We start from the raw sequence: 23,951 nt of genomic DNA on the forward strand, positions 1-23,951 counted from the left end.
GCCCTGCCAGGGCAACGCCCGTGCGCAAAACGTCACAGACGCGCTTACGCTGTAAGGGCCTTTGGTCCAATGAAATCGCGTACGCGTGCTGACGCGCTTACGCGCTAAGGGCCTTTCCTCGAATTACACGCTGACGTGCAGATTTTTCACGTGCCAAATCACTCCGTATCAAGCTGGCCACGCGAAAACACACGGAAGACCACGCTCCTGCCCAGAAGGCCGAATCACTGCCCCCCAGTGCCCCGAGCAGCCTCCCACGTGCCATCTGCTGCTGCCTGCCTGCCTGCCTGCCTGCCTGCTGCCACCGTGCCCTGCCATTTGGTGCCTGCACATCAGCCATCTGCAGGGGTCCAGTTGCTGTGTCCACCCCTGCTGGAACAGTAGACTCCCGACTGGGATACCATCGCTCCACAGCCCAGCCCCAGGACCCAGTTGCCCACCCACGCCTGCCTCCGGGGTCGCCATGTCGGGGCAAGCACCATCTGAGACCAGTGGCGACCCCCAGCCAGAGAGGCAGAGGGCCACCAGCTTCAGTGAGAAGGAAGTTGGTGTCCTGGTGGAGCATGTCCTGGGGCATTATGATGCCCTCTTTGGAAGACCACGCGCCAACAAGGAAGGACGGGAGAGGATCTGGGACGATGTAGTGGTTGCCATCAACGCGGAGGGGGTGGCAACCCGCGACATCAAGCACATCAAGAAGCGCTGGGAGGACTTAAGGGCCAGGACCCTCAATAAGGCCCGGCGCCTCGCGGAGGGGGGCCGGGCACGCCTGAGTGACATCCAGATGAGGGTCCTGGAACGCGTAGACCCAGCGCTCCACGCCCAGATCCTTCGGAGGCAGACCCATCTGGAGTTGGCCGGTAAGTGGCCAAGCATTACTGTGTGAGACAGGGCATGTTGCAGTGTGCTGGTTATCTGATACCTGCCTGTATGTGTGACATAGGCTATGTACGTATGTGTGTGTGTGCAGGGACATCATGGTCAGGCATGTGAGTACAGTGATGTGTTCTATTGCAACATGGGGGGCTCTGTGCGGAATGGACACATGGAAGCATGGCAGTCTCTGTTCCTGGACATGGGTGGGGGTGAGGGATGGGTGCTGGTCCCATGTACACGTATGGTGTCCATGTGTGTGTGTCTGACCTGCGTGTCTGTGACTTGTAACCGCCATGGATGCATGACACATGTCTGTGACAATGTTCAGATTCACTGATGCAGCCTAGTCATCCTTGTATCCACTGCGTCTGTGGTGCACGAGGCCAGATGGATGGAACTACGGTGAGGTGTGTGCATGTGATGGAAAGACCCATGATGCATGTGAGTTTGAAACCAACATTGTATGAATCATGAGTCCCTTGGTCATGTATGCCAATGTCCATGGCCTGCGCCATGCCTGTTACTGTATGTGTTTTGCCTGCACTGACCCATGTGTTGTGGAGGGACATGATGGAAGTGATGTATGACAGTGCCACTCATCTGCTGTTGCTTCCTGTCTAGGGGACCATTGTACAGTACCCTGATGCTTGTGTTCTATGTCTCCCTCTACACAGTGGCAAGTGAAGAAGAGGGCGGAGAAGGCGCTGTGGAGCAGAGCGGCGGGGATGCTGCCACGGCTGCAGCGGAAGGGGTGGGTGAGCCCCCACAGGGGCTTGCACCGGCGGAAGACGGCGTGGAGACATCCAGGTTAGTGGTTTCCACAGAGGGGGAGGAGGCCGCTACTGAGCCACACATGGGGCCTGGTGGGGGCATCCTCGCTGGTGCAAGTGGTGCAGTCCAGGGCCAGGGGCAGGAGGCAGCACAGGTCGCCGTGGAGGTGCCTGTGCATGTCACTGTCCCTGACACTGTGACTGCACCACCATGCACCAGCAGGGATGCCCCATCCCAGGCCCGTCCGCAGGTAGGGGAGATGTCCATGTCATCTGACACTCCTCTACCTGCGGACGAGGGGACCCCTGGCCGTGTGGAGAGGGTCCTGATTGGTGTCGCGTTGCGCACGGCTGGCATTCGTGATGAGGTGCATGCTTCCCGGGAGGAGCATGCACATCATCACGAAGAGCACCGTGCGTACGTGAACCATTTGGGAGCCGCCATGGTCGGGGGTTTCCTACATGTGTGTGGCCTTCTGGCGACCCTCTCCTCCTCTGTGGGGGCTATGCGCCAGTCATGCTCCATGCCGTCTTCCGGCCCAGATGCCACCAGGGCCCCCTGTGGACCTGCCCCGACCAACGCAGCCAGCTCGGTGGGGACCCCATCCCTGCCACAGTCGGGAGTCGAAGGTCCAGCAGGGGTGGACACACCAGCAACTGTCCCCCTGCAGATGGAGGATGTGCCGGCATCATCTGGCAGGGCACGTGCACGACGGCATCGGTGGATTCCATCAGCCTGGATGCCGTCGTGCTGGCAGAGGCAGTGGCGTCGGAGGCAGCAGCAGGCTCGACGTGGGAGGCATCATGGCTCGGGGCCATCAAGATCAGAGGGGCAGGCATCGGCCAGAGGGCAGGAGAACCCTGGGATGGCAGTGTCTTCCGTGTGGGAGCAGTTGGTCCAGCGGATAGGTGCGGAGCGGCAGCGGGCGGAAGAGGAGCGGCTCACCATGGTCAGGGCGGAGTTCTCCATGCGTCGGGCGTTGAGGCGGGCTGAGTGCCTCGAGGAAGCTCGCAGGGAGTTTGAGGTGGACACGGGGTTGTCCCTGCGAGACCTCGGGGCCAGGACAGAGTCCCGCCTCCGGGACATCGACATGGAGTTCGATGATGCCCTGGCCGGCAACATCACAGAGTGAGCCGCAGGACTTGCCCGCTGCCATTGTATATAGTTCTTTAGTTAGTTAGTGTTAGGTTTCCTTTATTTTTTAAGTTTTTTTTGGACCGCTCGGACAATGGCCACTTTTCTGTATATATTTTTTTCATTAGTTAGTAGTAGTAGGTTTCATTTATGGTGTTGGGCTCATGGACCCTGGGATATTCTTGTACATAGTTTGGTGTTTGGAAAACAGCTGTTGGATTTATATTTGTGTTCACCATGTGGCAATGGTTTTTCCTTATTTTCTCCCCCCATTATTTTTCTTTGGACTACATTAGTTTTTGGATTCCTTTGTTTTTTGATTTTTTCTATTAGTTCTCGGACATGGACCATTTGTTTTGTCATCCCCATTGTTGTGTGTTTTATTTCTTTACTTCATTTTCATCTTTAATACATATATTTATTACTTACATTTGTGGTATTTTCTCATTGGTTTCATGCATGTCATGATATGGGTTTTGACATTCACTTGCACCCATTGTGTATGTGTGTGTGACGGACATGTGTTCATTTACATACTTGCCATTGGGGTTGTATCATGTAATTGCATCTACTATGTGGGTGGATGCAATCCTTGGCTGGGTGTTTGTGCTGGGTATGCTGGCCATTACTGCCATGATTGCGTTTCGTCAGGACCTGGGGGCAGGGGGACATGAGTGTGGGCCTGCTGGGGGGTGGGGGTGCAAGGGGACATGGTTGGGGGCCTGCTGGCAGGTGCCCCACAGTGCTGGGGGGTGGGGGTGCAGGGGGACATGAGTGGGACATGGTTGGGGGCCTGCTGGCAGGTGCCCCACAGTGCTGGGGGGTGGGGGTGCAAGGGGACATGAGTGGGGGCCTGCTGGCAGGTGCCCCACAGTGCTGGGGGGTGGGGGTGCAAGGGGACATGAGTGGGGCCTGCTGGGGGGTGGGGGTGCAAGGGGACATGGTTGGGGGCCTGCTGGCAGGTGCCCCACAGTGCTGGGGGGTGGGGGTGCAGGGGGACATGAGTGGGGGCCTGCTGGGGGGTGGGGGTGCAAGGGGACATGGTTGGGGGCCTGCTGGCAGGTGCCCCACAGTGCTGGGGGGTGGGGGTGCAGGGGGACATGAGTGGGGGCCTGCTGGGGGATGGGGGTGCAAGGGGACATGGTTGGGGGCCTGCTGGCAGGTGCCCCACAGTGCTGGGGAGTGGGGGTGCAAGGGGACATGAGTGTGGGCCTGCTGGGGGGTGGGGGTGCAAGGGGACATGAGTGGGACATGGTTGGGGGCCTGCTGGCAGGTGCCCCACAGTGCTGGGGGGTGGGGGTGCAAGGGGACATGTGGCTTGGCTGGGGGGCATGCCCATGGTGGATGGGCTGCCTGCGGGACATGACCAGGGGTGCAGGGTAGTCCCCTGTGGTGTGGGCTGCCTGCAGAGGTCGTGGAGGGGGTAGAGGGGAGACCTGGGAGGACCCACACTGGCAATTCACCTCTTCAACTTCCCGCACACCCACGTAATACACTGCCCCACTCGCACAGGCCCAATCGCGTGTAGGATTTCTCGCGCACCCCTGTAATACACGTACCCAGGCCAATCGCGTGTAGAATTTCTCGCGCACCCCCGGAATACACGTACCCAGGCCATTCGCGTGTAGATTTTCTCGCGCACCCCTGAAATCCACGTACCCAGCCCAATCGCGTGTAGATTTTCTCGCGCACCCCTGAAATCCACGTACCCAGGCCAATCGCGTGTAAAATTTCTCGCGCACCCCTGAAATCCACGTACCCAGCCCAATCGCGTGTAGATTTTCTCGCGCACCCCTGTAATACACGTACCCAGGCCAATCGCGTGTAGAATTTCTCGCGCACCCCCGGAATACACGTACCCAGGCCAATCGCGTGTAGATTTTCTCGCGCACCCCTGAAATCCACGTACCCAGGCCAATCGCGTGTAGATTTTCTCGTGCACCCCTGAAATCCACGTACCCAGGCCAATCGCGTGTAGAATTTCTCGCGCACCCCTGAAATCCACGTACCCAGCCCAATCGCGTGTAGATTTTCTCGCGCACCCCTGTAATACACGTACCCAGGCCTATCGCGTGTGGGTACACCCGCACACCCCTGAAATACACGCTCCCCGCTCTGCGTTTGCTGCTGCCCTTTGCGCTGGATTGGGGATTTTGATGGCTTTTCCCTGCGCGAGGTGCGTTCTTGGGGGCGTAACTGACGCTGCTGCAGGGTCGCTGCGCCACTGTGCGCCACGGGTGGTTGTGGATGTAGGAATCCATGAATACGCTGTGCGCCTGAATGTGTTTCGGCGCACGCGGCTGGCGCAGACTACCGCACGCGCACACTGTGCGCCAGCCGCGTGCGCCACTTGTGCGCCGAATTCTATGAATTGGCCCCTTAGAATTTCAATAACGGTGTTGAAACGTGTTCCACTGATCTGAAGAGTCTGCTCTTGGGTACACGCTTTAGCAGTCCGCAAAGGGACACCCTTTGCTTTTGAGGCTTTTTGTAGTACAAAGCACCACTATAAGGATAACATCATTGCTAGAGGTAAACAAGTGAAGTAGAATATCTGGTTGGCAAAGCACTTGGAATTACTTGCGGCATGCATTGGCCAACCTACGATTTGGTCATTTCTGTGCCAATCTGGCTTCAGATGCACTCACTGTGCACCACATGGCTTCCCACAGCCTGCTGCAGGGTCTCGTATCTACACAGTGTGGGTGGTGATGTTAGCTAGGCTCCCCCCCTTCCTTCTCTGTAAGGCGAGGCGAGCACCAGCAGGTGACCTAAGTATTGTCTCAAAGGTTGCCCTGTGGGACTTAATGTAGCTCCATCTACAGAGTTCCAAACTCTTCCCATTTTTGTACTGTAGTTGGAATACTAAATTATATAGGGGTTGGGGGTGGGGGGGCAGTGGTGGTGCGGGGGCAGGACTAACAGATCTCCAGCGTTTGCTGCGTAGTCTTCTTCGGATTTGTTTTAAAATAATAAAATTCCCTGCAGTATGCTATCAGGGCACCGGGGCACCGAGTCTCATAGGGGAACAAGTAAAGGGGCCCCTGTGGCCCAAAGCAAAGCTACAGAGAAGGAGTGACGCAGGGAAAGGGTGTTGTGAAGAACAATCTGACGTAACCCTGCCCACCGCCAACCAGCTCGCCCCTCCCTACACACCACCACCCACAAACTCTAGCTTATCCCACAGTGATTAATTCACAGATCCAAACGTGTCTGCAGGGGAGTGTATGCAGACACATACTATAGGACTAGACATAGTAAAAAGACTACTGCAGACGGCAGTGAAGAAGCCTTCACTATGGGGGTCATTACGAGGTAGGCGTTAAGGGGTTAACGGGGCCGGTAAAGGTGCCGGAGCCGTCAACCTCTTACCGCCTCATTACGAGTTCTGCTCCTGGGACCCGCTAAGGACGCCTGGTAAAACCAGGCGTCCTTAGCGGGTCCCGCAAGCACACCAGGGTGCTAACAACGGGCCCGTTATTAATGGGCTCGTTGTTAGCACCCTCCCCATTCCCATTGAGCCCTATAGGGGCTCAAATGGGAATGGGGACGGGTTCCTTGAATGAGGAATTACCGGGCCCTCCAAGGTCGGAATGGCCCGGTAATTTCTCATTCAAGGAACCCGGACCCGGTTCCCGGTAAGGTGGTAGCCATGGCGCTAATAGCGCCATGGTTACCTCCTACCTCGTAATTACCCCCTATGTCTATTACTAACGTTAGGTGTCTGCAAACACTAACTTGCTGCCATGTTCGTAATGACAGATTATGCAGGTGCCCAAGTATTCACTGCATGCGTGCCTTTTTGTTTAAAATGCAGTAAACAAATGAAAACGTCAATCCTGTCGGTTTGGCCAACAATTGCCTGTTTGCCTTGTTGTTTTACCAGCCAGCCGAATGAAATAATATCGAAAGTCATAATGTCTAAAACAAAAAGTCGAAAAAAAAAATGTCAAATTTGTTTTTGGGTTGTTTTTTGCTCGAAATGGGGGGTTCCCCCCAAACCCCCCTTTTTTTGTTTTTTGTTATACCCCTTTTTCTATACCCCCGGAACCCAAAAAAACCATGTAAATTAAAAAATAAAAATTTCGACATTATTGTTTCGACATTTTTGCAATTCGATATTATTTTTCCGACATTATGACTGCACACGGTCAACACCATTATGGGGAACATATGCCATGGGCAGTATGGGAGTGAGTGGCACAGACCCATTGAAGCCATGAGTGCCTAGGCTGTTATGGGGCCTACACAAATGTTTGCAAAAGAGTCAACCCACTTGAAGCAGAGTATCCATGTCTGAAGGTGAGTGGTGATCCGTTCGAATCATTTTGACCTGGATTACATTGCACTAGGAATATGCTTGGCTTGCTGGCAGTGGATAGAGAATGTATCCTTCTGGAGGCACCGAGCACTCACTTGGACATGGAGAGATATGTGTGGGCCGTGCAGCGTGTGTATGTTTCATCGACTGTGTCCTTCAATGTTTCTCAGTAAGCAGGACACACAGACGTTGCCAACATATACTGCATGTGGGTGACGTTTCTCTGAGCGGTGTTTGCTGATGTACGCTTAGGTTTCACGGTACACTGAAAGGTTCCCATATTCTAACATTCATGTGTTCTTGGTTCAGGGTTGGTCAATCCCAGTACTGTGTATACATGTTTCCATGCATGCAGCGCTGTTTTCAGTTATGGCAATTTGGGCACGAGGGAACTCTTTTCATGAGTTTAACATCCATTGACAATCAAAGACCCAGAACAACATTCACATTTAAAAACATATACATAAAAACCTGGGCAAAGCGCTTCGATTCCTACCTCACAACAGTGTGCGTGCAGACAATGAATTCAGGCTTGGAGTTCCACTGGTGGTACGTGATGAAGTAGTGCGTTTGCAACCATATCCACTGCTGTCCTTTGGTTAAAAATCGATAGTAGCAGGACTTCCCTTTGCCGAACTGCATCACTGTTGAAGATGGAGTAGAAAATATGCACACTTGGTCATGCGGTGTCTTATTGTTTGCAAAACAGATGTCCTTTTTGAGTCATGAGGAAAACGTGTTTTTAGAAGACAATGGTCCTCATTATGAGCTTGCCGGTAGGCAGCCGCAGCACCGGCAGCCTTCCGGCAACCTCGGCTTAACGTTTCCCCCGCCCGATAGCCTGGTAATATTGCAATATTATGGGCAGCAGAGGAATGATAAGTTCCCATTACCGTGGAGTCCGGTTGTATTCCAGGGGAATGGGAACACTGAAGCACCGGCACCGTTAATAACGTTGCGGGTGCTTCAGTGAATTAACTGCCGGTTCACAGACCCTACCGGCAGACTCGGAGTGACCCGGTGCGGAAAAGGTGCCAGTAACACTTGTAACCAGCACTTTTTATCCGGACCGGATGTGTTGCCATTATTGGAACCACTTTGCTTTTTTTAACAGCGTGCAGTACCCTCATTCAAACGCCGAGTTTATTTTGTGCTTGGTGGCACACTCTGAATTTGAGCTGCAGACATTCTCACGAAAGTAAACTGCACTTTCACTATCGTGCTGAGGGTAGAATAGCGCATTTCGTCTAGTCAGACACACACAACACAGCACCATGTACTAGCCATCACTGGATGTTCACCTCCAGAACAGAGTCACACAGCAATGCATCATGGGTATGCACATTCATTGAAAAACCTGCTTTTGTGCTCCAAGCAGAAAAATGTCATTTTCCCATAGGTTAGAGCAATTTTATACATAGCTTTAGCTACCCACGGCTCAAAGCTCGGATAGATCAAACAAACGGGCTGGGAGGCTACCTCTGGGGCAACGATTTGATTTTGGAAACAAGACAACGCAGAATAACACTCCTTTCAAGAAGACAATGTACCTGGGTCTATTAAATGGCCCTGGATCTCCCCCTTCTGAAGAAGTCTTCCCTTGACCCTGCTCTGCCGAAGAACTGTTGCCCCATTACAAATGTCCCTTTTCTACTCAAAATTCTGGATAGGGTGGCATGTATTCAGATTCAGGGCTTTCTGGAAACGCATATCAGTGGCCTGGGATCTAGTACAGGCTACCCTGAAATCGTTGGCCCAGATTAGGCCTTTCCTTAGCAGATACAACTGTGCAGAAATTGCAAGAGCAATTATTGTGGCCCGCATTGACTACTGCTCCAGCTTTGTTCAGGGCATTGGAAAAGGGGAACTGGCAGGACTCGAGGTCATTCAAAATAATGCAGTGAGAGCAGTAGAGGGTCTAAAACGATTGGACCATGTCTCGGCTGCCAGACAAGGTCTCCACTGGCTTCCAGTGGAAAAGAGAGTGATCTTTCGGACACTCTGTATTACACACCAATGCCTCCACAGAAATGTCCCTAGATATCTCGCTCAGAAAGTGGTTCGGTTGCCAGAGAGAAGAGTTCTGAGATCAAACAACTGTAATCTTCTGCTCATCCCCAAGGCAAGACTGGCCATGGTTGCACCGAACTCCTTCGCCCACACAGCCCCCAGGCTATGGAATGATCTTCCACCTGAGCTGAGGGCTTGTAGCAGCTTTCTGAAATTCAAACAGGCACCTAAGACACTCCTTTTCTGCTAGATGTTTTGCCCACACTTGCCCTGCCTTTCGTCCTGAATTGTTTTGTCTTATTTGTCTGTCCCTGCGCTCTTATGCCTATAGGCTTTGTCGATGCGCATGACAAATAAATATAAATAAAAACACAGGTTCGAATCCCGGCCCCGCGCTTAGAGAATAGTCTCTGAAATTGAGTGCATTATAAAAGGTTAATTAATTTTGTATTGATTAAAACCACCACATTAGGCATTTCACCTTCATTGGGCATCATCAGTGTGCTTCAGGTTGACATCCTTGAGACTGGAGTATTAGGGGATGTTTACCAGACAAAACATCAATTTTAGGATGAAACTGCTTTTCCAACCATTGAGCAGAGCGGACCACAGTACCTGGGCCAGCAGATTCTGCTAAACATGGGGCATACATGAATACCCTCACTCCTGTGAAGTAGAGGTGGCTGGCAAGGTGCTATTTTTAATCCGATTTCTTTAGATTCTCTTTTTTTAAGGGCCGAAAAGCTCTCCTCACTGAGCATTTGAGCTGACATCTCTAGGGCTGCAAAAATGTGCTCAGACTCATATGATGGCTGTCAAGATCAGGAGCACAGCCTGGAGATGGCTCTGACCTCTGAAAAAGGCACTACCATAGACTGCAATGGCAATGGGAGAAGGAAAGAAACAGGGCTTCAATTTTACGAAGTTGAAAATGTGTGTAAGTGCGGAAGCAAATATCGAGCACCAATATAACTTGAGTGGACTCCGAGCATGTCCCCGCCTGCTCACAGGTGCCATGCTTCAATCTATGAAGTACATTTTGAACTATTTCAGAGAAAGCAGTCACGGCCAGGGGATCAACAATTGACCAAAGACAGGTCTTGGTTATGTTTCATGCTCTAGATTGGGGTTTCAATGGGTATGTGGGTGGGAAATAAGGCATTTGGGACTGTGACAGGATCAGGGACCTGACCCTGTCAAGGGGGATGTGGACCCCCTCTCTCACTGTGGCCAGAGACCTACCAGGTTATTTGTTAGAGCCAGTCCACCCAGGAGGCGGGACGAGGGAGCTTGGAGGGCCCCAGTCTCTGTTCCCCACCATGTACCCTGTTGCCAGCGGGAAGTAGCACTTTGAATCATCCCATGCCTGCCGTACAACATGATGTAAATCATTCTCTCTGTTTCTTTTCAGACCCCTTTGCAGCGAACCAGATGCTATCTGATGCAAGGGAGAGAGAGCCATGCCAAGTACTCAAGCTACAAGAAATCCAGATTGCGAACGAGAAGCTGCCCAACCGATGTGAAAGAAAAACACTAAAGAAACAATGCGATGAAGCACCCAGTTTACTGCATACTAGATGCTTGGGTGCCTCTCTCTTGCGTACTATGGATGCTAAGACTGGCGGGTCCGCATTGGAAAAGGGGGTGGGACTAAATAGGAATTTTATGCAGGTTTCCCTGTACAACCCAGCTCCTGGGGAAAAGTCAGAGACTGGACCATAGGAGCAGGTTCCTGCTCCAGCCAATGGGAGGAGGAGGAAGTTGCAAGTTGGGTGTGAGAGTAAGGGGCGTGAATGAGACTAAGGGGTAGAGTAGGGGAGAACATGGGACTGAGTGATAAAGGTGACTGGGACAGTAAAAGGAGGCTGGGTTTGAGAGAAGGAGAGGTACAGCATAGTATAGAGTGGAGAGTAGGGGTGAGTAGAATGAAGCATTGCAGTAGAGATTAGAACAATATCAGAGGGACAGACAAGAGAGAGAGAGAGTGGGAGAGAAAACAGAGAGTGGGAGGAGTAGCAGGAAGGGAAAAACAGGAAGGAACATCAAGTTAAATCATACGACAGCATGAGAGGGATAAGAGTGAGTGAGACCTTGTGGTTGGAAGGCACCATTGTCTATTTTGAAGACCACCACAATTCTTGTGGGACACCAGGCAAGGATCCACCTAGGAAACACTGGAGGGAGTAAGATAGAAAAGACTGTTGCATACAGGTCCTCACCTCTAGCTAGCAAAAATGTAGATCGTAGGGGTTGCCAATCTCTAGTGACCATTTAGGGTGTTCTGAGCTAGGGTGCTGGAAGCCCTTAGGGCTAGAGAGATGGATGGTTCTTAAGTGGACACCTTGAAAATTATAATACAAACTCTTGAACTGTCTTTGAGAGTTGGTGTGTTCTTGAGGTTAATAGTGACACGTGGTGTCATTGTGGGATTCATTAAGCCCCGATATAGAGGCTGCTCAAGTGAGAGAAAAGTGGATAGGAAATCAGTGGCAGAAGATTCCTGGGTAACTGCAAGCACAAGCTCTACCAGAAGAATTGGAGGAAACCTGGGAACCAGTTGGGTCTGACAACACCACAACCAGAGCAGACCTTCCTGTGGAACCTGCCACCTTGGTGTGGGGACTGAATAGGAGTTTGATGAAACAGACACTGCAGGCCAGAGAAAGAGCAAGCTGATTGAAATAGAGCCAAGCTAGTGGGAGTGTACTTCTGAAGAGGATCCCAGCTCGAGGGAAGTAGAATCTGCTACCTTAACCATGGAAGACATGTTAAGAGCTCTAGTGGAAGGCCAACTGGCCATTAGCTACCACCATCAAGAGACACCTTTCACCATGCAGGGATCTATCACTGAGAGACTAGAACAACTGGCTGTACCACCCATGACAGTACATAGATTGAGCAATGGGGTAACTCCAGCCGCCCCCTTTGTGAATTTTGAATAGGTGGCCGAGCATGCAGGCTGGCACTGAGTTTGCTGGCCCCAGTATATTGCCCCTCTTTTAACAGAAGAATGCCAACAGGCCTTTCAAGCATTAAACCTTGATAGCTCCACACAATACAAAGATCTGAAGTGGGGCATTCTGGTGAGACTGGGGCAGGATCGTGAGCACGATAAGATCCGACTGTGACATCGACGACAAGGTGAAACTCCCCGCCAGATGTTGTATAGATTGTAGGAGCTATTAAATAAATGGCTGAACCAAAAACATAAGTGGAGGCCAAAGCCATGCTGGCCTTGGAACAGTTTGTGGATTATTTGCCCTGTATCTGCGAAAAGTAGTTTTCAAGCAATGCACCCTCACTAGAAGAAGCCACTCTGATGGCTAATGTGCACCACAGAGCTATGAATTCCGGGAAACCAGTTAGGGGCCTAAGAAGACCAGTGTAGTGACACCAGAGGGTCGGTTGAGAGGGGGTTATCTGGCCCTGATAAATTAAAGCCCTACCTGACCTGACCCCGAAACAGACAAGGCCTCCCTTACCAGCTGCATGGAGAAAATCTTTTTGAGTCGGTGCTAAGAGGTGATAAGATGTTAGGCCTTCAGAAAGCTCAAGCATTTTGCAAAGTTCTGCCCGGAAGCACAAAAGATAGAACCTATGGAGATCGGGGTCCTGAACAGAGGGCTAACAGAAGAACCTCCCTATGAAACCACATGGGAATATAAAATAAAGTCAACAGATCCATATTATCTCCCTGATCTGTTCCCAGACAAGGAAGATCTGCCAATTCTCCAGCCTAGACAATCAATACCACACATGAGGTAGATCAGCAATTCCATATTCCTGTTATGGTCCAGGGGAGACCAGCCAGAGCATTGTTAGACTCGGGAAGGAGAAGGACTGCCATGCAGCGGTGGGAATTCAGGTGTTGGGGAAAATAGGTTTTACTAGGGGCGGGCAGCCACCTTTGTCGATCAGTGCTTAAAAAGGTTGCAAGGGGAGAAAATACCCAATGTAGAATTTCTTTTGTAGGACCCACAGGTAGTCAGGTGTCCCATGGAATATGAAGTCTTGGGAGAAAGGGCAGAGGCATTTCATGAGATCAGGGACCTGACACTGTTAAGGGGAGGGTCCCTCTCAACATGGGGCCGGAGCCCTACCAGAGTTTTTGCCAAAGCCAGTCCTCCCTTAGTGGTGGGTTGAGGGAGTTGGGAGGGCATCAGTCTCTGTTCCTCTCTATGTGCCATGTTGCAAGTGTAATCATCTGATTCCTGCCATGCAACATGCCAGCCAGTATTCTCTTTGTTTTCTTTCAAACCCTTCTGCAGTGAACTAGAATCTGCCCGGCCCACGTGAGAGTGAAAGCCGTGCCATGAACTCCAATTACCAGAAATCCCAGCAGCGAACGTGAAGCTATACAACCTACGAGAAAGGAAAGCCTCAAAGAAACAAAGTGATGAATCAATCCGCTGACCATGCACTGAAAGCACAGGCCTATTGCAATGGAATACAAGGAACGCTGAGATAGGCGGTTCCACATAGGAAACTGTTACATTTTATGCATGTTTCCCTGTACAATCCGGCCCCTGGGGAAATGTAAGTTAGAGATTGGCCCACGGGAGCAGTTGAGTGCTCCAACCAGTGGCAGGGAGAGTAGACGGCTACAACACAGACCGAGCAGTATACAAGGAAGAGTAAAGGCCTGAGAGTGGGTTGTTTGGTTGAGTTCAAGGGGCAAAGAGGCAGATCAAGCAATCTAGCAGTGTAAGGATGGTGGAGCATGGAGACGACTAGCAGAGAGAGTGTGGAGGGGAAGTATCGGTTGGTGAGAGAAAGCAGCGCTTGGGTGTGAGAGTGCGTGTGTGGTGAGTAAGGGGAGTTAGTGAGACTAAGTGGGAAAGTAGGGGAGTGAGAGCGATTTAGAATGTTGACTGGCACAGTGAAAGGAAGCTGAGCAGTGGAGAGTTGTAGGAGTGGAGAATAGAGCAGAGAGTAGTGCTAGTGGACAGTAGAATTTGAATTTGAATTTCTTTATTTGTAGAGGGTGCCTGACCCTCAGGCATCTGGGCGCGTAGAAGAGATTAGTGGGAGTGTAGAGTAGTGGTGAGTAGAGTGAGGCACAAGATTAAGAAGTTGAATAACATCAGAAGGAAAGATGAGAGAGGATGAAAACAGAGAGTGGGAGTAGAAGGGAAAGAGTAGAAGGAGGAGAAAATAAGGAAGGAACATCAGGAATACAAGAGTGTGTGAGGGAGGAGAGAGGCTGAGACCTGAATCATTGAAAGGCATATTTTTCTATTTTGAAGACCATCATAATTCTTGTGGGACACTAGTCTAAGATCCATCTAGAGGACTTCAGATGGTGGAGTAAGATGTATACGGCTATCACCTCTAGGCCCTCACCTCTGCCTAGTAAAATTGTAGATGGTAGGGGTTACGGTCCCTAGTTTCCATCTTGGGGATTAGGGAAGTCTGGGCTTGGGTGTGGGAAGCCCACATAGAGACGAGAGAGAGAGTGGGATGGCCATTAGTTGGACCCCCCGTAGATATTTTTTAAACACCTTGACCTGTCTTCGAGAGTTGGTGTGTTTATGAGATCTTCTGTGACAGGAACCAAGGGAGAAACCTTAACACGAGGAGATCTTAGCAACATCGTTTTCAGGTTTCACCTAAATCGTGAAGTCTAACCTTCTAGAGGACTGGGTTCCTCTTTCTGGCCCTATCCCAAAATTAGACCCCGGTTGCCCTGTGCAAATCAACCACTCACATTTCCCTGTTTTTTTAAACTGCTTGAGTCCACTTCCTTTTTGGGTACTGATGGATTTTCTTGGCCGGTGACATGTGGATCGCAATGTCATGTTAGTTCTCTTTCATCTGCTGCTACCAGGCACCACCAACCTGGTGCACTTAGGCGACCAGACAGGGGCCAGGCATCAGACTCTGTGAAATGGTAGAACCCCAGAACACTAGTGCATTCCCTCCTACACCACGTCATCAGCGTGCATAACATTTATTAATTCTGGTTAAGGAGTTTTCCTTCTTGGACCCGGGGCTGACTCACTCCATCACCTCCACAATCTGAGTGCCAATATACGGGCAAAACTTCCTTTTATCACTCTAGTTCAGGTATAAGTGTTACTTTGATATCCCTGTTTTTCTTTCCTCTTCTCTGCCTTAAATTGTCTCTTACCTATATGTCGCCCTCATGGCACTGCTTCCTTTTCATTTCTCCCTGCTTCCTCCAAGTATTCATTCATCTCCATCTCTCCTTTCACTTGCTGCCATCCTCCTTCACACTGAACGCTCCCAACGGCCACTCCATCCTTTCCATCTCTGCATTTCTTTTCCTTCCACAGATGTTCAGTTTTGTTTATTTTCCTTTCTTTTATCCCTCCACCTTCCCATTGTTGCTCTCTCTCTCTCCTTTCATCTGCTTTCTTTCCTTTTCTCTGTTCTCCACCTTGCCTCTGCTCACACTCGGTTTTGTCCAATCACATCCTCACCTCCACACACTTTGGCTTTTTTTAAATCACTCTCTCACCCGCACTCTCGTCTTTTTTCCCTCGCCTACTTTCTCTCTCTGATTCTAGCCTACATTCCTTCCTTTGCTCTTGTATCTCCTCCTCTCCATTTTCTTCTTGGCTCTCTCTCCTTCCTGCCTCTGTTCTCTATTCATCTGGACTTGCTTCCTCTGCCCTCGTCGTCTCTCCTCTATCTCCTCACTCTACCTTGATTTGTCTCCCTATTCTCCACTCCTCATCCTTGTGATCCATCACTAAGCTGCCACACAATGGACTGACAGGCAGCAGGGCTCTTCAGCAGGGCTCAAATTGAGGGTACACGCGGGTGGACGGAGTCCCACCACTTTTTTTTCAGTGGGCACCTTGATATGCTAATTTCTGGTGATGGCACATTCAATTGTTATGTTATTTATTAATTAAATATTTATAAGGCACCTATACAGCAAATGGTGTTTCCAGGCGCCACAAGACAAACAAGGGGGGAGGTAACAGGGGAGATAAAACAATAACGGTCCCACAGGGCCTTGAGGCATTCGGATCATGCAAGTGCAGCAACGAGAAGTGCAAAGGGGGCGAGGGAGGAGTGGGAGAACTGCATACAATGCAGAGGCTTGGGGTCCAGCGGCTAGGCAAGTGCTGAGGGGAGCCTGGGGGGTGGGGAGTAGGTGCCAGAGGGTGACTCAGGTTGTCCACCGTCTAAGTGCAAGTGTGGGAGTGGACTCCAGAGTGATGCCCAAGCCACCAGGCTAGTAGGCTAGTCAGGGAATGGGGCCCGGGAGGGCAGTGCTGGTTTGGGGAGTGCTGATATAGACTGGTCAAGGAGGGCCTGTTGACCTGTAAGACTCATAAGGGAACTCAGAAGGTACCAAGCCACCAGTCACAGCGGCAGATGGAGACATTAGCAATGGAGGTTGAAAGGGAAGGAAGTACAGAAAAGCAGGGTCTTGAGAAAGTCAAAGAACTTAAGGAGGTCCGGCTCAAGTCTGAGAGGAGTAGGGAGGCCATTCCAGAGGGAAGCACTTGCCGAAGACAGAGATATACCCCCACTCTCTTCTTGAAAAAAACATCTTATCTGCAGAGAGTTGGAGTTAAAGGACAGAAGGGCTCTAGCATGGAGGTGTTTAGGGAGAGAGTTGGATATAGCAGGGTTCCCCAGAAAGCCTTGTGGATGATGCAGAGTGTTTTGAATTTGATCCTCGCAGCCACCAGGAGCCAGTTCAAAGGTTTTAGGGCTGGGGAGATGCGGTCTCTGAGGCCAAGGATAAGTATTGCAGTCCTATTCTGGATTAATTGAAGGGGTGAAGGGAGGAAAGAGGGAGATTGAGGAAGAGGTTGTTGCAGTAGTTCAATTTGGAGAGGACTAGAGCTCTAGAGACATTGGGTTTCTGGGGGGAGGTGAGGAAGGGGAGAATGCCTCTGAGCAGGTGAAGTGGGTGTTCTTGGCAAGGTCTGTGATGTGAGGAGAAACGAGAGAGAGGAGTCGAAGATGACACCAAGATTTTTGGCATTACAAGATGAGGGGAGATTAACCAAGGAGGGCGGCCAAAGAGTGAGAGGGAAACAGGGAGCAGAGGTCCCAATGAGAATGATCTCGGTTTTACTGGCATTAAGACAGGGATTGTTGGCTGTACACCGTGCCTGCATAGCAGTCAGAAAGTAAGGAATGAGAGAGAAATAAGAGGAGGTAGTAGACGGAAGCTTGAAGGAGAGCTGTGTGTCATCAGCGTAACACTGGAAGTGAGGAGAGAAGGGTGAGATCAAGTGGGCCAGTGGGGCAAGGTATATGTTGAAAAGCCACGGCGATAGGATAGAGCCCTGAGGAACGCAGCGGGTAGAGAGTGAGGTGGAGGAGAGGAAAGGGCCCAGTTGCACCTGGGAAGGTCGATTAGATAGGAAGGAAGTCAGTCAATCCAGTGCCAGGTCAATAATGCCTAGGGTATCACAGAGCTGTTTTATGAGGATGGAATGATGGACTGTGTCAAAGGCAGAGGAAAGATCGAGGCGAATGAGAATGGAAGGAGAGCAGGAATTAAGATTTGAGAGCAGGTCTTCACGGGTGTTCAGGAGAGCAGTTTTCGTGCCTCTGGATGCTCTGAAGCCAGACTGGCGGTCATGGAGGCAGCCAACAGATCCAGTGTGGTGGATCAGTTGGGAGATGACCAACCTCTTCAAGAGTTTGCCCAGGAAGGGGGTAGTGGAGATAAGGCAATAGTTAGCCAGGCAGGAAGGGTCGGCAGATGGCTTTTTAGGAGAGGGTGCACAAGGGAGTGCTTGAAGGGTAGTGGGAAGGAGCCAGTGGCAAAGGAGTGTTTACAGAAGTTAGCAAAGGCAGGAGGGAGAGAGGAAATATTGTCTTTGATAGTTCTGGAGGAGCAGGAGAGCACCTGCTTGGAGGAGACTTTCATAGAATGGACAACTTTAGAGGCCTTATCCGGTGCTATGGGCAAGAAGGAGAATGTGGGGGATAGAAGGGTGCCAAGGAAGTGTGCAAACATGGAAGTGTGCAAACGATATTTTTGCAGTGCAAAGTCAGTGCAAAGTAATTTTGTACTGCACAAATGACCACTTGCACTGTCTTTGCACTACAAAACTACACTTTGCACACTTCGATGAATCAGGGTTTGTGTCGGCAATGCAAAGTCACTTTTCAGCAGTGCAAAGTCACTTTGAACTGTGCAAAAGTTTCATGAATTGGGCCCTCTGTCTCAGACACACACACACACACGCACACGCACACGCACATGCATACGCACACACACGCACACACTCACACACCTCTGACCCAATCAAGATGCAATAATAAATAGATCCAAGATAGCATAATATGCATAAAACTGCTAATCAATGCCACAGAAGAGCTATCAGCAAGATTATACAAATGCGGTTATGAAAGATCTTTTATTATTCTGGCACGAATGTTGTCTTGGCTTTAATAACTAAACGAGTGGATATACAACCTATATTCTTCCCGCTATTATCTCGTTAGCAATTTGCTTAGACGTTCTGATTGTAATGCAGATTTTCACACGCACGCAGAGACATGCATGCATGCATTCACACATACATACATGCATGCATTCACACATACATACATGCATGCATACACATACACACACACTTACATACACTCACTAACACACACACACACACAGTCACACAGGTCTGACCCGAGCATGCTGCCATTGGTTGCATTGGTTGTACCTCTGTGGCAATCACATTGGCTGAAGACGGGAATTGTTCCACTTGGCAATATCCCTTTGCCCAAGGATGTTTTTGAGCTTGGAGAGTGTAGCAGTCTTTGGAAAACAGGTTTCTCACACATCTGTTCTGCGTTTTTATTTGCAGGCTTCTTAGGAATGTTTCCACTTGGTTTGGGAGCAGTGCACGTTTTTAAATGTCCAGTGTTTTGTATTGCTTGTATGATTGCTTTGGGCCTGGCTAGCACAAGTGTGCGTTCATCATGCAATCATGCTTTCTCAAAGGCTCCATCTGCACTGCATTTACAGGTAAGGCCGCTATGCTACCTCCTACCTTTGAACCATTATGCATTCCTTGTGCAACGTCTATGCGTGTTGCTTTTGTGTTGGTAGCTCCAGATTGCATTACCCAAGCGGCACATTCCCCAGGACCAGGAAATAACTTTGGCGCTGAAAACACACTCCCCTGCTCCCTGTGCAGCAGCCTCGAGTTTTTAATAAAGAATGCTAATAAAACACGCGCCCGTCCTTGTGCAAGAGGAGCAAAGGCTTTCTGTATTCATATCGAGGTTTCAAGCTTTGTGCCATGCCACTTGCACCCACACAGCTGTACCCCTCCTCTGTGCCCCTCTATCCTATCCCCCACTGTATACCTGTGTTTACCTCTGAAAAACGCTCTGTTATGCATCTGTACTGTTGTACACCTCTGTAAAGCGCTCCGTTGAGTATGTGTACTGTTCTACACCTCTGTAAAGCGCTCCGTTGTGTATGTGTACTGTTGTACACCTCTGTAAAGCGCTCCGTTGAGTATGTGTACTGTTCTACACCTCTGTAAAGCGCTCCGTTGAGTATGTGTACTGTTCTACACCTCTGTAAAGCGCTCCGTTGAGTATGTGTACTGTTGTACACCTCTGTAAAGCGCTCCGTTGAGTATGTGTACTGTTCTACACCTCTGTAAAGCGCTCCGTTGTGTATCTGTACTGTTGTACACCTCTGTAAAGCGCTCTGTTGTGTATGTGTATTGTTGTACACCTCTGTAAAGTGCTCCATTGGTTCTCGAGGCTAGGTCCATGCTCAATACATACCATAATAATAATATTAATAATAACTTGGGCTACCCTTTGAATGTTGGAGAAATTCTACCCGCCCATGTTGCTGTCATATGGATCACCACCCATATTTTCCGAGATTCTGGCAATTTCATTATACCTAATGGGTATACCTGTTTGCTTGTGGTGTTTTATGCAGTGCTAACATGCTGGATAACTGCTGCTTTCAAGCGCTATGAGACACTGACATTTCAGTCAAAGGCAAGGTTCGGAAAGCTGCAGTAAACAGAGTGAGAGTCCGTGCACCACAAGCACTGTGATTGGACGCTGGGCCCTGGGGCTCTGTGAGGGACTCTGAGACGAGCCAAAGCTCATTGTTGCCTTTGAATATTCAATTTGACAATTGTATAGGTAAATAGCTGAGTGGTTTTGAGAACACCCTTGAGAATGGGCTCAAGTGAAGTACTTCCCAACTGGGTTCTTACCGCCTCTTCCCCCAGCCTCCAATGTGTGCTCGCTTGGCAGCTAGCTAAGTGGCTTTGAGAACACCCTTGAGAATGGGCTCAAGTGAGGTCCTTCCCAACTGAGTTCACCCCCCTTGTGTGTGCTCGCTTGGCAGACAGCTGAGTGCCTTTCAGAACACCCTTGAGAATGGGCTCAAGTGAGGTCCTTCCCACTGAGTTCACCCCCCTTGTGTGTGCTCGCTTGGCAGACAGCTGAGTGCCTTTCAGAACACCCTTGAGAATGGGATCAAGTGAGGTCCTTCCCACTGAGTTCACCCCCTTGTGTGTGCTCGCTTGGAAGATAGCTGAGTGCCTTTCAGAACACCCATGAGAATGGGATCAAGTGAGGTCCTTCCCAACTGAGTTCACTCCCTGGTGCGTGCTCGCATGGCAGACAGCTGAGTGCCTTTCAGAACACCCATGAGAATGGGATCAAGTGAGGTCCTTCCCAACTGAGTTCACTCCCTGGTGCGTGCTCGCATGGCAGACAGCTGAGTGCCTTTCAGAACACCCATGAGAATGGGATCAAGTGAGGTCCTTCCCAACTGAGTTCACTCCCTGGTGCGTGCTCGCATGGCAGACAGCTGAGTGCCTTTCAGAACACCCATGAGAATGGGATCAAGTGAGGTACTTCCCAACTGAGTTCACTCCCTGGTGCGTGCTCGCATGGCAGCCCTCCTTACGCAGCCAGGTTCCACATGGGCTTCCACTTGTGCTGCGATGACAGGGCTCCTCCGAAAAACTCGAATTATCTCCACACATCCCCAAATTCCTTCCTGTGCTGGGCTGCAGTTACCGGATTGCGTTATGATGCGAAAGCGTGCTCTAAAGAGGGTTTAGGTAGCAGTGCCCCTGAAACCTTGTGGGCGTCATGGAGTGATGGATGCAATTCCCAAGACCCAAATTAGCAACTATTTCAATCACTGTGGCATTATTTTTCCTGGCACCATAATGCTAACGTTGAGTGCAGTACACCCCATCCCTTGCAGATGTGCCCTGCTCCTCCATATGGCCGCGACTGCCACCAACTGTTGCCTAAAAGGCAGATTTACCTGCTCAGCAGCAGCCATGGTCCTCACTTCAAGATAGGCCCACGGGTCTATCTATTGGAACCCCGAACCTTTGCACCTCAGACTAGAAGATAACAGAATTTCCAAACAGAAGGACATCCTCATTTGTTTCATAAATCGTACAGCCGGTAAATCCCGATCCCCTCCCCGACCAGCTGCAAAATATTCTGTATAGGCGCTGACCGGCTTGATCCCCTGATCTTCCACTCCCACGCACATGCCTGCCTACAGCGCCCCGATCTCCTTGAACACCCTTAAACCCCCACCACATCCCACAACGCTCTCAGATGGATAGACAGAAATGGAAGTACTCTACTAAACACTGTGTAGAGTTGTCAGCTCCTGAGAAGTCGCGCCCAACCTCTCGGGAGAAGACACGACACAGCGAGTGGCAGCGACTTCCCGTGAAACACCATTCTGAGCATGGGGAGCAGAAAAGATACTGCATGCTCTTTCTGACACCGGCCCAGCATTAGCCTGCAGCTGGCCCATCTCTACAGCAGGCACCATCCCACTCAGAGGACTACTTACCAGCACAAAGGGCAGTAAGAGACAAAGGGGCTGATTCGTGGAATTAGTGCACCGAAAAACTGGGATTTGCGGGCAGAATGGCGCACAAATCCCCATTTTTCGGTGCACAAATTCCATGAATCAGCCCCAATATCTGTTTATATGCAAGTTGGCAATAAGGCCCCCATTACAAGTTACCAGTCTATGCATGTTCATGGAGTGGGCCACAACATAATTGGTGATGAGGATTCATGGATAGCACACGACCACCAAGATGCAGGGAGCCATGGCACCCGCGCCATTCTTACAGGCCCCGGCATGGCTTCAGTGAGAGCCCCTGTTTCAGATGTATTTGGAGGCGGTTGGTGGGGCTGATTGCCATGCAGCATGGAAGGCGGCCATGCTCCTCAATGCATTAGGAGTCGAGGGCCAGAGGTCTTTTGCTGGCCTGAATCTAGAAGCTGCGGAAGGGGATGATGACGATGCGTATAAAGAATCAGTGCAGAGGATAGCGAAAAGCTTTTCATCCAAAGAGAACATAGTCCTACATAGGATTAGGTTCTATAGCAGAAAACAGGAGTCGGCGGAACCAGTTGATGACTATGTAGTGAAGCTAAGAGAATTGGCAGCGATGTGAGCATTTGGCGGCACGTCGGAAGACAGGATTTGCGACATGCTCATCGTGCACACCAACAATCGCAAGATGCAGGACAAATTCATCCTTGAAAAGGAGCTTTAACTAGATAAAGCCATCCAGATTCCAAGAGAGGTAGAGGAAACATCCCGCTGGCACAAGGAATGGGCTGGTAGTGTCTCAGTACCCGAGGTGCATGTTGTACACTACAAAGGAAGGTGAGATACATGGCAACGCGAAACCAAGGAAGATACCACAGGAACACATGAGCCACTTAAGTGCCATAGGTGCGCTAGCACCACCCACTTGGCGAATAGCAGAGATTGCCCTGCACGGAACAGGGAGTGCTCCAAATGCAGAATGCTTGGACATTTTTCCTCGGTTTGCACATGGCGAGGTAAGAAAGCAGTGACGGTGGTGCAGAATGATAAGGTCTGGGATGAGGCCTCCTCTAAAGAAGAGGGATGTCCCACCATCATCATGGTCAACAGTGTCACAGCTCGCAGAGAAAAGCCCCACTGCCCCATAGAGGAGGATGGACGTGAGACAAGAGTGATGGCAGATTACGGCTCAGACCTCACCATATTGCCATTAGACACGCACAAACGAATGGTCAGCAAAGAGAAAGTGGAAGTTTGCATAACCAAGCACACCCCCACAGTCTTTGATGGGGCCACAGTAAAATTACTGGGATACATCCGAGCAACCGTAGAGTTCAAAGGAAGAGTTACAAAGACCAAGGTATACTTTGCAGAAAGAGGCTCAGCTGTATTGGGATGGGATGACCAAGCCAAGCTGCAAATCAGACTGGATCCCAGTGTGGAGGGACAGGTTTTGTCCACGGCCAGAGGATGAGCGTCGATCACCAAAGAGGAATTTCCAGAACTATTCTCCGACACACCTGGGAAAATCAGGAACTACGTACACAAAATCAAATTGAAACAGGGAGCCATGCCATTAAAGCACAAGGTACCAGCAGCTGCTAGAAGTGCAATGCAGATGAAGCTCGCCAAGATGAGGGAGGAAGGAAGGAAGGAAGGAAGGAAGGAAGGAAGGAAGGAAGGAAGGAAGGAAGGAAGGAAGGAAGGAAGGAAGGAAGGAAGGAAGGAAGGAAGGAAGGAAGGAAGGAAGGAAGGAAGGAAGGAAGGAAGGAAGGAAGGAAGGAACCAGTAGAGTTGTCTGAATGGCTCAGCACGATGGTCTTCATAAAAGAAAAACACAGGGGATCTACGAATTTGCATCGACCTTCGTAGTCTAAATCTTGAAGTGGTATCGAACAGCTATCCCTTAGCAAGCATCAATTAACTAATTTTGCTAAGGAAAGAGGCCAAAGTCTTTTCGAAGCTCAACATGAGAGACGCCTATCATCAGATCAGTCTGCATCGAGGGTAAAGACCCCTTCCAGCTTCCATACC

General features: G+C 50.3%; 1 protein-coding gene across 3 annotated transcripts in view; it reads right to left on the reverse strand.

The window, feature by feature from the left end:
* PASD1 (PAS domain containing repressor 1) overlaps nucleotides 1–23,951 on the reverse strand; it is a 622,352-nt gene that overhangs the window by 100,723 nt on the left and 497,678 nt on the right. For all 3 annotated transcript variants that reach the window (XM_069612735.1, XM_069612734.1, XM_069612736.1), the window contains one exon: nucleotides 7,599–7,746. In XM_069612735.1, coding sequence (XP_069468836.1) covers nucleotides 7,599–7,746 — 148 coding nt within the window. The remainder of the gene's footprint in view (nucleotides 1–7,598; nucleotides 7,747–23,951) is intronic.

This window comes from Ambystoma mexicanum, chromosome 5p, assembly GCF_040938575.1.
Source record: "Ambystoma mexicanum isolate Mex_15411 chromosome 5p, UKY_AmexF1_1, whole genome shotgun sequence".
In the NCBI taxonomy this organism is placed as follows: Eukaryota; Metazoa; Chordata; class Amphibia; order Caudata; family Ambystomatidae; genus Ambystoma; species Ambystoma mexicanum.